Source organism: Typha latifolia, chromosome 14, assembly GCF_019914945.1.
Source record: "Typha latifolia isolate L0001 chromosome 14, TyphaL0001v2, whole genome shotgun sequence".
In the NCBI taxonomy this organism is placed as follows: domain Eukaryota; kingdom Viridiplantae; phylum Streptophyta; class Magnoliopsida; order Poales; family Typhaceae; genus Typha; species Typha latifolia.
This window is the reverse complement of record NC_133099.1, coordinates 7,926,626-7,942,196: the sequence shown is the minus strand read 5'-3', so window position 1 is coordinate 7,942,196 and position 15,571 is coordinate 7,926,626. Positions and strand designations below refer to the sequence as shown.

Genomic DNA, 15,571 nt, shown 5'->3' with positions numbered 1-15,571 from the left:
AAATCTTATTGATTCAAAAAATACCAAGAACAATGGAAAACGAAACTCTAATAATTTTATTCAATCTTCAATAATCTCATATTACAATCTTTTAGCAATATAAAATAACATAAAAGGGTAATATCATAATTTTGCCAAACATAGTATAAGTGACACAGAGAAAAAGATAAAGCTAATCGTAGAAATTCAAACACGGAAGGAATTATCCAAATCCAAGATCTCTACGAAAAGTAATAGCAAAATTATAATTTTTAAGACCTAAACGATGGAATTTGGCAAAAAAAAAACATTGGGCTCAATGCTATTTATTTTTTCTTAGAACGATGTTTCCACCCAAAATAATGTATTACTCGATTCAGTGATGTCATCCTGAGACCCTTTGATTCCACCAAGATCCTTCCAATGTTCTCAGACTGTCATGAATTCCTCCCTCGATGCATGCTACATCATGTAGCAATTTTCTTCCTCTAAAGAATATATATATATATATATATATATATTTATGCACTTACAATATGAACATATAAATTTAGTTTCTCTATATAATTGTTTATGACCTCTACAAATTAGCTAGTTTTCATTCATTGTTTTTTCTTTAATTATTAAGCTGAATATTTTGCATCAGTCGTTGGCACTCATTAGCACCCTCGCAGCGATGAAATTAAAAATGTCCATATATATATATATATATATATTAGAATATAAAATATAAAAATTATGATTTTTTTAAATTAAGAGAACAATAATTTTTATATTTTATATTCTAACAATAATATATTACTTTATACCGGACTACATAGATAGACTATATATATATACAAAACATGTAATATAGACAATTGGATCAAGTTAAATTCAAGCCTTTCTTAAGCCCCTGCCTAAGAACTTGCATTGGTTTATTAAATTGGGTTGAATGTTAAACTTAGACATTATCTATTTATTATATATATTTTAATGAGTTAGATTTAAGCTTAGACATTATCTATTTATTATATATATTTTAATGAGTTAGATTTAAGCTAGTTATACGGTTGCATGATTTATAGATAAATTATTCTGGTGATAAACAAGTTATTATGATTATAATCGGTTTATTGGGTGATTAATAAATTATCCGGGATTTGGTTAAACTTAAATGGACAAAACTAATTGAAGTACTAAAACGCAAACTTAAATGGACAAAACTAATTCAAAGCCTTTGGATTTATATATAATTATCATGTTGGGTCAAAAATTATCAGCCATTAGAACTTAGTATAAAAGCAAACATCAAACTATGTGATGGTGTATATTTCATATTTGTAATTTATATCTTTTTGAGTACTAAGTCAACTTTGGCAGAATCTTGCACTTGATGCCCATTTGACAACTGTGTCGTCATGAATGTCGTACATTGCTTGGAACTTTGATCCTCACCAGTCCCATATACCATGCCGATTTAATTAAGACGCATACAGACATATTTAATTAACAGTGAAACAATTTAGTTAAGAGGCATTCCGTTGGACTAAACTATTAATTAACTCGGCATTTGGTCTGTGAATAAAAGATACTTATTCATAAATAAGATCTCTCTTAACTATGTTTTGTAACCAAATACTTATTTCTATACATTTTGATCAAACCTTGTATAAATTAAATCAACAAGTTAAGTAGAAAATCTTATCATAGGGTGGAATATAAGATAAAATTATACACATTTTCTAGTAGAATTTTTATTAATAGAAAATAACCAAAATATCATATCTATATCTAACCCTTTCCTTTTTTTTTCCATTTTTCTTCCCCCATCTCAATAGCCGATCTCTCTATCACAATAGTCGATTGCTCTCCGTCTTCGATCTATCATGTTAGATCTATTTGATTCATTTATTATTTTTATTCTTTTATTTCTCAGTTTGTTTTAAATTATTTCCAATAGTTTCATTAAATTTGTTTTTCAATCCATAATTAATGAAATAATTGGCTCGCACTTTTTGAGTTCTCCTTACAATGTCATTTTACTAATGCTAGAAAGAGAACATGAGATGACCATCAATAAGGCATATTAGGGATACATTGTGTTATTACCTACTATCTATTATGAGGGCATTTTGATCTTTTCATCTTAAAATGATTTTAATTGACATACTTAATCATTATAGTTTTATCTATATTTTACAACCAAATAATAAAATATGAGTAAAATTATAAAAATACCTTATTTATATTTATCTTTGAAAATTATTATGCAATAACTAAAGGAAGCCAGTAAAAGTTTAAAAACATGCAGCGCGTGGAATCCGTGGCCTAATGCAAGGGGCAATCAATTAATTAATTAACTAATCCAAGTCAACACCATGAACACAGCATGACTTCATACACGAATCGAATCATCGACTAATATAAAAAGTAAACGATATAGCTGTTGCATGCATTGAATCTTACGTATCAGACATAAACACATAGCCAAAGATTACGTACTCCATGACTTCATACACTCCTCTAAACCATTCTTTATTCATGCACCGCATACATATCCACAGCGCACAACATCCCAATTCAATTCAACGAGGGGTTGAATTAATATATCAGATGGGACGCTACCTGCATGTGAATTAAAACTAAGAAAATATCGCCCTCAGAGGCGATCGAAGCCAGAAATTTAGATTAGAGGGAGCCCGCCGTGGGTCGGACGGACCGCTGGCTCAAGCAGGCTGCAGCATTAGTGCCATTTGGCTCCGGCGGGGGGGCGGAACACGACCCGAGTTCCAAATCCTTCTTCTTCTCCTCCTCCTCGTGGATCGTACTATAACCAGAGTAGGCGTCGAGGAAGTAAAGCACACAAACTAAAACCAAGGAGCATAGAATCATAGGAATAGGCCCAAAGATCCATAAGAACAAAGGGAGAGAGATGTAGAAGGCATGGATGCCGAGTGACCAGAAGTAGCTCCCTTTGTTCAAGGCCCGGGCAACGTAATCGGCCGCGAACTCCGGCGCGATGCGTTGGCTCTTGATTGGGACGGAGAGGAGGATGCTGGCGTGGCTGTAGTAGCGAATGGATTGCACGTTGAGGAGGAAGGAGAGCAGGAAGCAGAGCAAGATGGAGAAGAACTTGATGGATAAGACGAGGTCGCTCCTGTTGCCGAACACAACGTCTTGTCCTCTCAGTATGCGAGAATTTCCGTCTGTTGTGCTGCTAGTACTGCTAGTCATCAGTACAGCGATGACAGACGCGAGCATGATAGCGGTGGAGGCTAATAGGGTTGAGGCCATTATGGTGTTCCGCAGGGTTTGGACTCCCAAGATACCATTCTTCGCTGGGTCCTGTACGTATTAAAGATAGCTTCAAAAGATTATATATATATATATATATATATATATATATATATATATATATATATATATGTATGTATGTATGTATGTGAGAAGTATAATTTAGACGTTGGGTATGAGAGAGTGAAGGAGAGGTGACCTCCATAATGGTTTGAACCCAGATGCGGCGATTGATGGCGTTGATGCCGATGACGGTCTTGGTCGGGTGGAAACGGATGCGGTAGACGAGCCATAGATGGTAGGCCACCAAAATAGCTAACCCTAAAGGGACCAAGATGAAATCTAGATCTTGTTTCTTCATAAGGAGGAGGAGGAGGAGAAGACGAAAGTAAAGTAGAAGAGATATAGAAAGCCTAAAGCTTTGAATCGTTTCTATGTATGGCCAGACTCAACATACATGCGATGCTTATATAGAAAAAGAAGATCCCTTAGGTTGTAGCTCTGCAGAGAACCTTGTTTTGAAAAGTCTATATATATATATATATATATATATATATATATATATATATATATATTGGTATGACAGCCGAGCCAAGTTACGGTCAATTAGTGACATTATATATACATATATATATAATTTTGGAAAAATAATGTTTACCACCATATATTATGCAGTATTATAGTTTTGACTTTTGACCTATCCAGTTAGAAGCATACATTTTGAATTTATTCACAAAAAAAATATTGGGCTAATTTGACCCTCTTGCACTTAACACAATAGAATATAACATAGGAATATTCTGCTATCTAATTTAAAAATTAATATTTATAAAATATTCTTAATGTTTCTCTTTGAAATTATGTTGGAAATATATTACTATCTGAAAATATCTGTTTAGATAGATTTTCCACGTTGGAATATATTGCGTTCTAAAATTTTTATTGGAATAGATTTATCTCAATCGAACGAAATCAAATCTTGTTCGAACAGATTTTGAACAGAATTCTTACAATACCATTCTTCAAATTGAAACAACTTTAATTTAATATTTATAATAAATCTAAATAATTTTTATTATGAAATACTTTACTTTCTATTTATGGTAATCACAAAAAAACTAACACTACATAATCTTTTCTTCTGCGCTCCTAAGACGTGTTCGTTGACTCTGATGAGGTCAAATAGAGATCTCAAAAATGTCGATGTGGATGGTTATCTTTATTTAATTTTTTTTAAATTTTTATGTGAAAGAAATTAAGCTTTTTTTCTTAATAAGCCAAGCCAACACGCTATTATTAATAATAATTTGTACGGTGATGTAGCTAGTCGAGGACAATACACAAGGCAAGCTCTAGTGTATGCTCTTAGACCACCTATTTTACAATTTCTTTTGCTGCTAAACCATCCCAATTTTTGATTGCATACATAAACAATCAAATTAATTGCCTAATATTCTTGTAGAGTATAGGTCAGGTGCCTCAAAAGGGGTTAACTGAGTGAAGAAGAGATTAATTGCTGTTGTGAAAGTCTAAGGTTTGTATATCCACGACAACAAAGATTAGTAACGAGAGTTTTGCCTTAAAAACTTGATATGTTTACTTTCTCCCCATTTTATATTTCTATTGCAAATTCTTTTTATATTATTATATTTACTAATTTATTTATTTTTTAAAAAAGTTTTTAATAACTCTGATTTTTATTTAATGAAGTATGGAGAAATGATTAGACATGTTCACCATTAACGCGTAAAACATAGATATTTTGGAGGAAATACTCTTCCTTATTAAGTTAGATTAGGTGTGAGAAAATACTTCATACTTTATATATATATATAAAGTATTAATTAATTTTTTACCTATATAAATTAATTTGTGCATGGTCGAATCTTATGTGAAAATTTGGTTCTTAAAATCATTCGTTTTATGTTATGTGCTGGATTTCCTATCGCTTAAATGGATTTTGACACATATTAGCTCAGCTTAATATGTTTCTATTTGAGTCAAGATATCATTAATTAAATTTGGCACATATAAACAAGTTTTCATATTTGTAGTGCTTGGATTGGATTGAAAATGATTAGAAACATATAAGTTTTGTGATTTTGATGGTGTTGTGCTTGTATTTATATAATTTGATTCAGATTTTTGAAACTTTAATGTTAAAAAAATTTGATCTGAATTTTGGAGATCGAGCACTATTCAAATGATTCGATTGCATTCTTTTGATGGATCGCTTCACTTCATCTTAATGCATTGTATTCTTATCTTTTATTATCCTTGTCATTTTATGAAAAAAAAAAGAGAAGAATTTAATTTATGTGGAGAATTGATTGTAGTTTATTTTGTGCTTTAAATATTGTGCATATATGTTATAAGCATTCGAAATTTAGTTTTTGAAATTACATGCATATTTTTATATTGATTGTATTGTGTGTATTATGCTTGACATATTGGATCTGAGTTACTGTATATAAAATAGTAATTAAATTTTAAAATGTAAAAGTTAAGCATAAAAACTACATGAATGTTGCACTGAAAACATAAGCAGATCTAATGACCAATCTTTATTCTATAATGCTCACGGTATCATCATAATCACTTCTCGAGATCGTTTCAACGACTGTTGAATGATATTGAAACCTTTCAGATTATTCTCGCAGTTCTCTAGAACCGCCGGACAGCAACTGTCTCAGTACCTAACCCAAGCTCCAATGCAGTCACACTGCCATTCTCCCTTCTCTTCTCCTCCTCCTCAGAACTCACACCGTAACCCGAGTATGCATCAAGAAAATAAAGTAAGCAGACCAAGATGAAGGAGCACAAGACCATCGGAATGGGCCCAAATACCCAAATGAACAAAGGAAGCGAGATGTACAAGACATGGAGGCCAAGGGACCAGAAGTAGCTCCCTTTGTTCAAAGCCCGGGCGACGTACTCCGCCGCGAACTCCGGCGGCATGCGTTGTCTCTTGACCGGCACAGAGATGAGGAGACTTGCATGGCTGTAGTAACGAACGGATTGCACGATAAGGAGGAAGGCGAGCACGAAGCAGACCAAGATGGCGAAGAACTTGATGGAGAGGCCGAGGTCGCTCCTGTCTCCGAACACAATGTTCTGCCCTCGGAAAACATGGGAGTTTGATCCACTCTCATTATTTCTGCTGCTGCTGCTTGTCATAAGCAGTGCGATTAGCGAGGCTAGCATGATGGCAGTGGAAGCTAATAGAGTTGATGCCATTATGTTGTTCCTTAGGGTCTGGACTCCCAGGATGCCATTCTTTGCAGGGTCCTTTGTGAAAAATATATAGATCAGTGTAAGAGAATTGTTCGTCGTATAAGTAGGATAGAGATATCGAGATATGAAGTACGTCCTCTGGCTTACCTCCATAATGTTTTCAACCCAAATGCGGCGGTTGATGGCGTTGATGCCGATGACGGTCTTCGTCGGATGGCGAAGTACGCGGTAGACGAGCCATACATGGTAGGCCACCATGATAGTTAGGCCCAAGGGGACCAAGACGAAGTCTAGATCTTCTTTCTTCATGGCAAAGAAGAGGAGCTAGGGTGAGATGAAAGCTTTTGAGTTGATTATTGCTAATATATATAGAAGCAGCAGCTGAAAGCTTTTGAGTTGATTATTGCTAATATATATAGAAGCAGCAGCTGAAAGATTCCATTGCTATTAAGTTTGCGTATTCTTATTAATTCAATTTGCATTTGTAACTGTGGTGCCTCGGGAGAAAATAAATATATAAGAAATTTGACACCTGGTCCTTTGGATCCGAAATCAACGCCGGCAAAGTCGGCGTATCTTATTAGATGCTTCGGATATGGTACTTTAGAAGGTCCTAGTCTGACACTATTTGAAGTCATGTACTACGTAATCGTTTTGTGTTGACTATTTCTCCTCTTGTTTAGTGTATCGTGAGCGATTTGCATCTAAAATATAGTTGGATTTTGATGTTGTGACGTAGACTTGGTTTTGTTTTTTATTTAAGTGAGTTTTTGATTCCGTGAGGCACGATTAGATTTTTTTTTTCTCATTTTCTTCCAACTTTGTCATTTCAATTGTTTAGTGTCTCATTAAATATTGACAGAACACTATAAGAGAGATGGCCCATGCTTTTATTCATCATCTTCTACACTAATTTTCTTCCTTTTTTACTCATTTTTGTATCTGTTAATCTTCTTTATTTTCTATACAAGTCTCTCTAATCATCTTTAATTAATAAAATAAAATATTATTAGGAAATAGTTGTGATATAATTATGATTAGTTAAATAACAAAAAAAAACATAACTCTGCAAATTTTAATGGTAAAATATGTAAATTCTACAGTATACAGAATGTGTATAAAAAATAATGAAAATTATTTTTATTTTTATAAAAGTTGTTAATATATTTTCTTCTTCCTCTTTTTCTTTTCTGTTGTTGCTTCTCTTTCTTCTTTGTTATTGCCTCTTCTTTTTTAAGGGTTCACTCTTCTTTTTATACAAATATATCAAATCACTTAAAATAAAGTAAGAGATTAATCGGAGATAATGATGAGATTATTATGATAAAGTAAGAGACTAATCTTAATTATCTCATCACTATCTTTAATTAATATCTTATTTTATTAATTAAAAACTATTAAACAATTAGAAAGATTTGTATAGAAAAAAAGAGAAAATAATTAAAAATAAAAGAAGAAAAGGAAGTAGCATAAAAAAAAGGAGCATAGTTTTCGTACTTAAACTACAAAATTTTAGTTTAGCATAATTTTAGAAAAATATTTAGAAAATAATTATTTGGCATCCAAATATTATAAAACCAATTAGATAAAATTGAAGACATCATGATCTACAACTAGGGGTGAAAATGGGTCGGATTAACTCCGACCCGACCCGCTATCTGACCCGATTCAGATCGGATTCGGATAAAAATTTTATATCCAATTCGGATACGGATTCGGATACGGATAGAATTTTTTAAAAAAAATCGGATACGGATTTGGATACGGGTCGGATATATTTTTCGAATTCGGAGACGGATATCGGATATCCGTTTATTCGCATATTTTTTTTAAATGATTTATAGTTTTTAATTTCCTTATTTAAATAGTAAATATTAATATTATTACTAATAATACATTATATATTATTTATAGAGATTAATTTCTCTAATTTTATAAATTTGACATATAAAAAAATTATTTAGCGTAAAACTCTTAATAATTTTGTGTTAATTATATATATATAAAATATTATAATTATTTTAAATTCAATCAATATCCGTTTAAGATCTGATCCTCTATCCGAAAATTATCCGTATTCGTTTAGTTAGGATATGGTTTTAAATTTTGCTATCAGTCTAATATCCGTATCCGAATCCGTATCCGGACTAAAAATATGGATCCAGATATAGGCTGAGCACTATCCGATCAGTATCCGATCCGTTTTCACCGCTATCTACAACATTTGGATTTCTTCAGATTGAGAATCTATCTACGGTGGAACGAATAATTCCTAGTTTAAATATGAAATTATGAATAACAGCCAAAATTTCATACTTAAATGCAAAACTTCATATTTAAATGCAGCATTTCAATTATGCACAGTTTTTAAAAATATATTCAAAAGATAATCATTTAATATCCAAAAATTATGAAACTAATTGGATAAAATTAGTGACATTAGAATCTAGAACATTTGTATTTAGAGTTTATTTACATTATGAATCTATCTGTAGTGAAACGAATAATTTCTAATTTAATTTATGTTTTACTACGAAATTCTAACTATAATTCATAAATTTTTTAAGTACATTGTAATTTATTTGCAACATAAATTAAGTTCTGTTTTTGAAACATTAATTAAAGAGTTTTTGTTTATTTAATTTTATCATAATTATCTCAGAATTATCTCTGATTAGTCTATTACTGTATTAATTAAATTAAGAATAATTAGAGAGATTTATATAGAAAAAATAGAAAGAAAAATATAGAGAGAAGAAGAAGAAAAGGGTCACCTAGTTTTCGTTGTTAAACTATAAAATTCTAATTTAGCGTAGTTTTAGAAAAATATTCAAAAGATAATTAATTGACGTCTAAATATTATAAAATCAATTGGATAAAATCGTTGACATCATGGTTTACAACTTTTGTATTAAGAGTTTCTTTAGATTAGGAATCTATTTATGATGAAATTAATAATTCCTAGTTTAAATATGAAATTATGAATTATAGTCAGAATTTTGTGCTTAAATGTTAAATTTCATACTTAACGCATAATTTTAATTCTGCACAGTTTTAGAAAAATATTCAAAAGATAATTCCTAGTTTAAATATGAAATTATGAATTATAGTTAGAATTTCGTGCTTAAATGTTAAATTTCATACTTAACGCATAATTTTAATTCTGCACAGTTTTAGAAAAATATTCAAAAGATAATCATCTAACGTCCAAAAATTTGAAACCAATTGGATAAAGTCAATGATATTATGATGTAGAACTTTTGTATTCGGAGCTTATTTAGATTATTAATCTATCGGCAGCGGAACGAATAATTCTTTATTTAAGTACGAAATTCTATGTTTAATTATAAAATTCTAACTATAATTCATAAGTTTTTTAAGTGGATATTATAATTTATTTGTAGCATATATTAAGTTCTCTTTTTAAAACATTGATTAAAGAGTTTTTATTTAGTTAATATATCTTAATTATCTCACAACTATCTCTAATGACCCTCTTATTATATTAATTAAAGAGTTATTAGATAGATTTGCATATACTAAAAGAATGAATGATTAAGAGATAGAAAAAGAAGAAGAAGCATAAAAAGGAGATAAAATAAGAAGAAGAAGAAAAGGGTCCAAGTCATATAGTTTGGCACCTAAATTACAAATATAAAAGTTCTAGATCATGATGTTACAAATTATATTAAATTAATTCATAATTTTTGGACGTTAGATGATTATCTTTTGAATATTTTTTTAAAACTGTACAGAATTTAAATTTTATAATTTAGGTACGAAATTTGTACTTAAATTATAAATTTCATACTTAAATTATAAATTTCATACTTAAACTATAAAATTCTAATTCTGCATAGTTTTGAAAAAATATTCAGAAAATATTTATGTGACGTCCAAATAATATGAAACCAATTGAATAAAATCAGTGGCATCATGATCTAGAATTTTACTATTCATATTTATTTATTTTAGGAATCTATTTGAAGGCTTTTTTCACCCAAAAAAAATAAGAAGAAGAAGAAAAGGGTAAGGGTCACATAATTTTTGTACCTAAACTACAAAATTTTAATTTAGCATAGTTTTGGAAAAATATTTTGAAGATAATCATCTAGCATCCAAATATTATAAAATAGATAAAATCAGCAATATCATGATCTATAACTTTTGTATTCAGAGATTCTTCATATTAGGAATCTTTCTACGGCGAAATGAATAATTCCTGATTTAAATATAAAATTTTTTGTTTAAAAATAAATTTCTAACTATAATTTATAATCTCTTTAAATAGCTATTGTAATTTATTTGCAACATAAATTAAGTTCCCTTTTTGCAACATTAATTATAGAGTTTTTGTTTATCTAATTTATCCGAATTATCTTACCACTATCTCTGATTAGTCTCTTACTGTATTAATTAAATAGTGATTAGAGAGACTTGTATAGAAAAAAAAAATAGAATGATCAAAAGATACAATAAGAACAAGAATAAGAACAAGAACAAGCAACGATAAAAAAGGAAAAGAAGAAATATAAAAAGAAGAAAGAAAATTAAGTACATTAATAAATTTTAGGACCTATGTATTTAGGTTAATTACGATGAACTTCGTAATTAAATTAGGTATTTCATAAAAGAAAGATGAAATACGTAATTTTTTTTACATATGTACGTAAGTTAAGTTGTAATGAGATATGCGTAAATAATTATATATTTCCTTAATAATTAATTCAGGGCAAGCATGCTTTTAATAGTCTATATTTTTTTCAAAGATCAACTTGAACGCTTTATTTATTTTACTTGTACAGCAGCGAGAAACACAAACTTTTAATGCCCTATATTTTTTTTTCAGAGATATTCTGATTCTGCCTACTTAGTGGCCTTACTATCTTCCTCTATGATGAAGGGGTTTGACTCATTTGAAATTTTTTATTAGTCTTTTTTTCTCCTTTCCAACCCCTTGCGAGTTTAAATTGTTTTGATTCATGCTTTTCAATTTTACCGAGATAAGTGGAGTCCCACTTCCTAATCTTTGCCATTAAATTTATTCAAATTATCTGTACAAATTAAGAGAATAAATTTCTTTCGACAGAGAATAGGAAAATAAGTACAATACAAATAAATATACATCTCATGTAAAATATAGAGGAAAAACAAATTAACAAGAACCTCAAAACATTGCTAACCACAAAATTCTAAGATTAGCACTTTAGTACATACATTAGCACTGCTAAATAAGTTAAAAGTACCTTGTACCAACTGTGAGGATGTTGCTAAAGATCTTGCTTCCTAGTGATGCAAAACAACTTTTTATTAAAGCCTAGAAGAGAGTTTTTAGAAGAAGACAAGTCGTGAAACGAAACCATTGACCTATTTCAAAGTTAGAAGATGATGGGAACGACTAATGAAGTGACGTCAATTGAATCAAATAATAGAAATGGGACTAGGTGACAAAATTAAAAACCAAGATTTTTAGTGCAAATTGCCTAAGATACAATAAATACATCTAATGATATTGTCACCCTTACATGAGTGGCGACATATTTTACTAGTTATTTATAGTCATTAAACTAAGGACCCTAGCCATTAGCCCATACCTCAACTCTATCATCACTACTCACAGTAGAATCATTAAACACATCATATTCTCAAGCAAATTAGCTTTGGCTATTCAAGCTTTGATAACAAATTAATGCGGGCTAACTTGGAGTATTTGAGCTTTAAAACTATCTTGAAGCGGTCCAATTAGCTATGGTACCAAAATTATACAACCCAATTAAGGATCACAGTTGAAACATCTAAGATAACAAATAAGGTCTTTCACTGTTGTCTAGAAATGATGGGCACCAATTAGGAAGGGTGTGAACCGAGTTTAGTCTAGTGCTCGAGTTACTTATCAATCTCTAGAAGCAGTATGCCCCGATCATCGAAATGTGTGCAATGATGCAAACTATGGAGTACAAGAAGCCCGATCTAGTGATATATTGCTGCTAAGACTTTACGAGGACTTCTTGGGATTATAATAAGTCAATAAGGTAGTGTTTAGACTAAAGAAAAGGTCATGGCAAGGCTTAACTTGGCGATAGTTTACTAGTTTGTACATGAATTAGGACTAGAGTTGATGTAGATATTAGTGAAACATGACTAGGGGCTGAGGATATGTTGCAAACAATGATGGTGGCTAGCCATAAGGTGAAGATGATGATTAAATAGAGGTCAAATAGTAGTCAGTGGAGACGGCTCGACTAGAAGATAGTGGTGGTAGGTTGCGAATGTAGTTGATGGCTGAAAGCTTTGCTTGGCCTACATATGTGGAAATGGCTCTTCTCTGGTTGTGCAAGATGAAGAAAAATATTGTTGTGATGAAGAAAAAAAATCACTAAAAAGAGAGAGTGACAAGAGAGAGAATGACTTATTAGATAATAGGAAAAAAACTAAATAGAGAAGCAGAGATTGAGAAAGGTACATTTCATTCAATATATAAATATTTATAAGATACCGTAAGACCATATATATAGATAATAAAATAAAAGAGTTCTAAATCAAATAAAAAATGAATAAGTAAATGTTAATAATTTGGGTAATGTCCTTTTGATAATATTAATGTTAATAATTTTAAAATTCTAAAAATAAACAACTAAACCAAAATTTGAGCTAACCCCTAGATCAAAGGATTGGACTAGGTTGCGACGTCGTTGCATTCCACTAAATAATTAGGCAGGCTAGGCCAAAGAGCCCAAAACATAGTTGGGTTTTAAGAGTGGGATGCAGCCCAAAAGAAATTAATAGAGTGGGCTTAGTCTAACATGCAACCTATAGAAAGGAACTAGGTGCGGGGTAGCTCAATTCCTATTCTCCTCGTCCTTTCGAGAGAAGAAGCAACAATAGAGAAAACAATTCAAACATACATAAGCTTAGAGAATTCCTAAACCATCCAAATAAGGAAATATTTGATGCTTGTTAGATGGCCCTTGTGATCCAATTTATTGTATGAGTTCTCACCTTGGTCGCCAACTAGAGGAGTAAACTACTCGAGCCTTCAACTCAGGCTCGGTTCAAAATTAATTTCGAGTATACTTTTTTTATTTAGGCTTGGCTGAGCCAAACCAAGCTTAAGTTGAGCCAAAGCCTAAATCGAGACTATATTACAAACCAAACTTAGATGTGATCATTGGGCAGGCCGAGCCCAGTTCAAGCCAGGCTTTTCGGGCCAATCGAGCTTAAATATTTATTCACGATCTGACCCACCAATCACTTGGGTCGGGCCGAGTTCAGGTTGGGCTAGAATATTCTAACCTGTTACCGCCTAGTAGCCAATTAGATATTGGGCTTTGGTTTGGTATAATAGCGCTAACATAATTTATTAAATATAAAAAATATTATATTTTATTGAGTTGAATTTAATGGGTTTGTACGAAGATATTTTAGTTATCTTTTATAGGAACTTATTTAAATATTGATATATAGTTCACTAAATATCCAATGTGAGACTAAAAAAATTATAAGAATATGCATACATTATGAGTTGCGCTATAGATGAGAGTAGTAGATTGGGCTGGGCCAAGCCGGGCCAAATGGGCAAAGGCTTAGCCCATATCTCCCACTACCATCTCGGGCTCGGGTCGGGCCAGGTCTAAATCAGACTCGGACCGAGCTTAGTCCAGTTAAAATCGGACAAGTTTGGACCGGATTTGGGATAGTCGGGCCTAATAATTATGTCTAACCAAATTCAAACCGAGACGGATTGAGCTAATCCCATGCCTAAAACTAGGCTATTTTTGCGAAGCCTATCAAACCTATCTTTGAATCAAAGATCTAATGATTATAGATATACTTATATATATATATATATATATATATATAATATGTTAATATATATATAATATTAATAAATAATGTTTTGAACTGAGCTTATTTAGCTAAGTCTTAGTGAGCCAGCTCTGCTTAAAGCTCAGCTCAAAAATCCATTTGAGCCCACAAAATTATTTAGGCTAAGCTCGAAATTCCATTTGAGCCCACAAAATTATTTAGGCTCGGCTAAGCTCGAGCCGCTCGTGTATTTTGTCACCCCCACCGTTAGCCAAGGTGAATGGGTTGATCTTCATCAATTGCCAAGGTGAATGGGTATTTTGAGTACTTTGATATTTTATTTTAAAGTTTTAAAAATTAGAAAATTACCAAAAAGACCTTATATTTTGCCTTTAGTCACACCAAATATGTTGATAATTATCATTGGACCCTTGCATTTTACTTTTAGTGTCCCAAAAATACACTGCTAGTTTTCTTATTGGTAATTTACAATACAGGTAAATTAATTTTAATTATAGATGTAAATTAACCTTAAAACTCGAGTAAATTTTTAAGTTAAGATAAGAATAAAAGGAAAAACAATTAAAGTCAAACAAAGGATATTTCAAGTGTTTTATTATTTTTATATTTAAAGGTAATAGAATATTCTATATTCTTTTAGATCTAATTGAGGTGTTTCAAAGTTGTTTTCGAGGTAAAAAGAAAAGAAGTAGATCCATCGTATCAACGTGGTAGTTGTAAATTATAATAAAAGTGATGGAGGGTGTTATTTTACAAATATTCCTAAAAATATGTAGAACATACTGAGCCTATAAATAGGGTGTGAATGCAAATTTCTCTGTAACAAAAGTTAAGAAATAGATTCGTGGCTATCAATTATCCACGTATAACGATTACCGAACTAGTCCCATCAGATCTACTGGAGCCTCCAGCACGATCTCACAAATAAGATAAATCCGGGTGAAAACGGATAGAATATGGATCCGATCATATTCAACTCATATTCAAATGTATAATTTTAGTCTGCATACGAATTTTGATACCAATACTGAACGGATAGCAAAATTTAAAATCATATTCTAACTAAACGGATACGGATAATTTTCGGATAGAGAATCAGATATTAAACGGATATTAATTAAATTTAAAAAAATTATAATATTTTATTTAGATATAATTAACACAAAAATATTAAGAGTTTTACAACAAATAAAATTTTTGTACATTAAATATGTAAAATTAGAGAAATTAATCTCTATAAATAATATATAACATA

The 15,571-nt window shown here is 31.0% G+C and overlaps 2 protein-coding genes across 2 annotated transcripts; both read right to left on the bottom strand.

The window, feature by feature from the left end:
* Window positions 1-2,471: 2,471 nt before the first annotated feature.
* LOC140801310 (uncharacterized) lies at window positions 2,472-3,689 on the bottom strand. Its single transcript, XM_073156341.1, has 2 exons — window positions 3,455-3,689; window positions 2,472-3,306 (listed from the first exon to the last, which is right to left on the bottom strand). Exons 1-2 carry the CDS (start codon window positions 3,614-3,616, stop codon window positions 2,650-2,652), a joined length of 819 nt encoding a protein of 272 aa, XP_073012442.1. The 5' UTR covers window positions 3,617-3,689; the 3' UTR covers window positions 2,472-2,649.
* Window positions 3,690-5,809: 2,120 nt separating this feature from the next.
* On the bottom strand, window positions 5,810-6,848 carry LOC140801284 (uncharacterized). Its single transcript, XM_073156314.1, has 2 exons — window positions 6,637-6,848; window positions 5,810-6,543 (listed from the first exon to the last, which is right to left on the bottom strand). Exons 1-2 carry the CDS (start codon window positions 6,796-6,798, stop codon window positions 5,920-5,922), a joined length of 786 nt encoding a protein of 261 aa, XP_073012415.1. The 5' UTR covers window positions 6,799-6,848; the 3' UTR covers window positions 5,810-5,919.
* Between the last annotated feature and the right edge of the window lie 8,723 nt (window positions 6,849-15,571).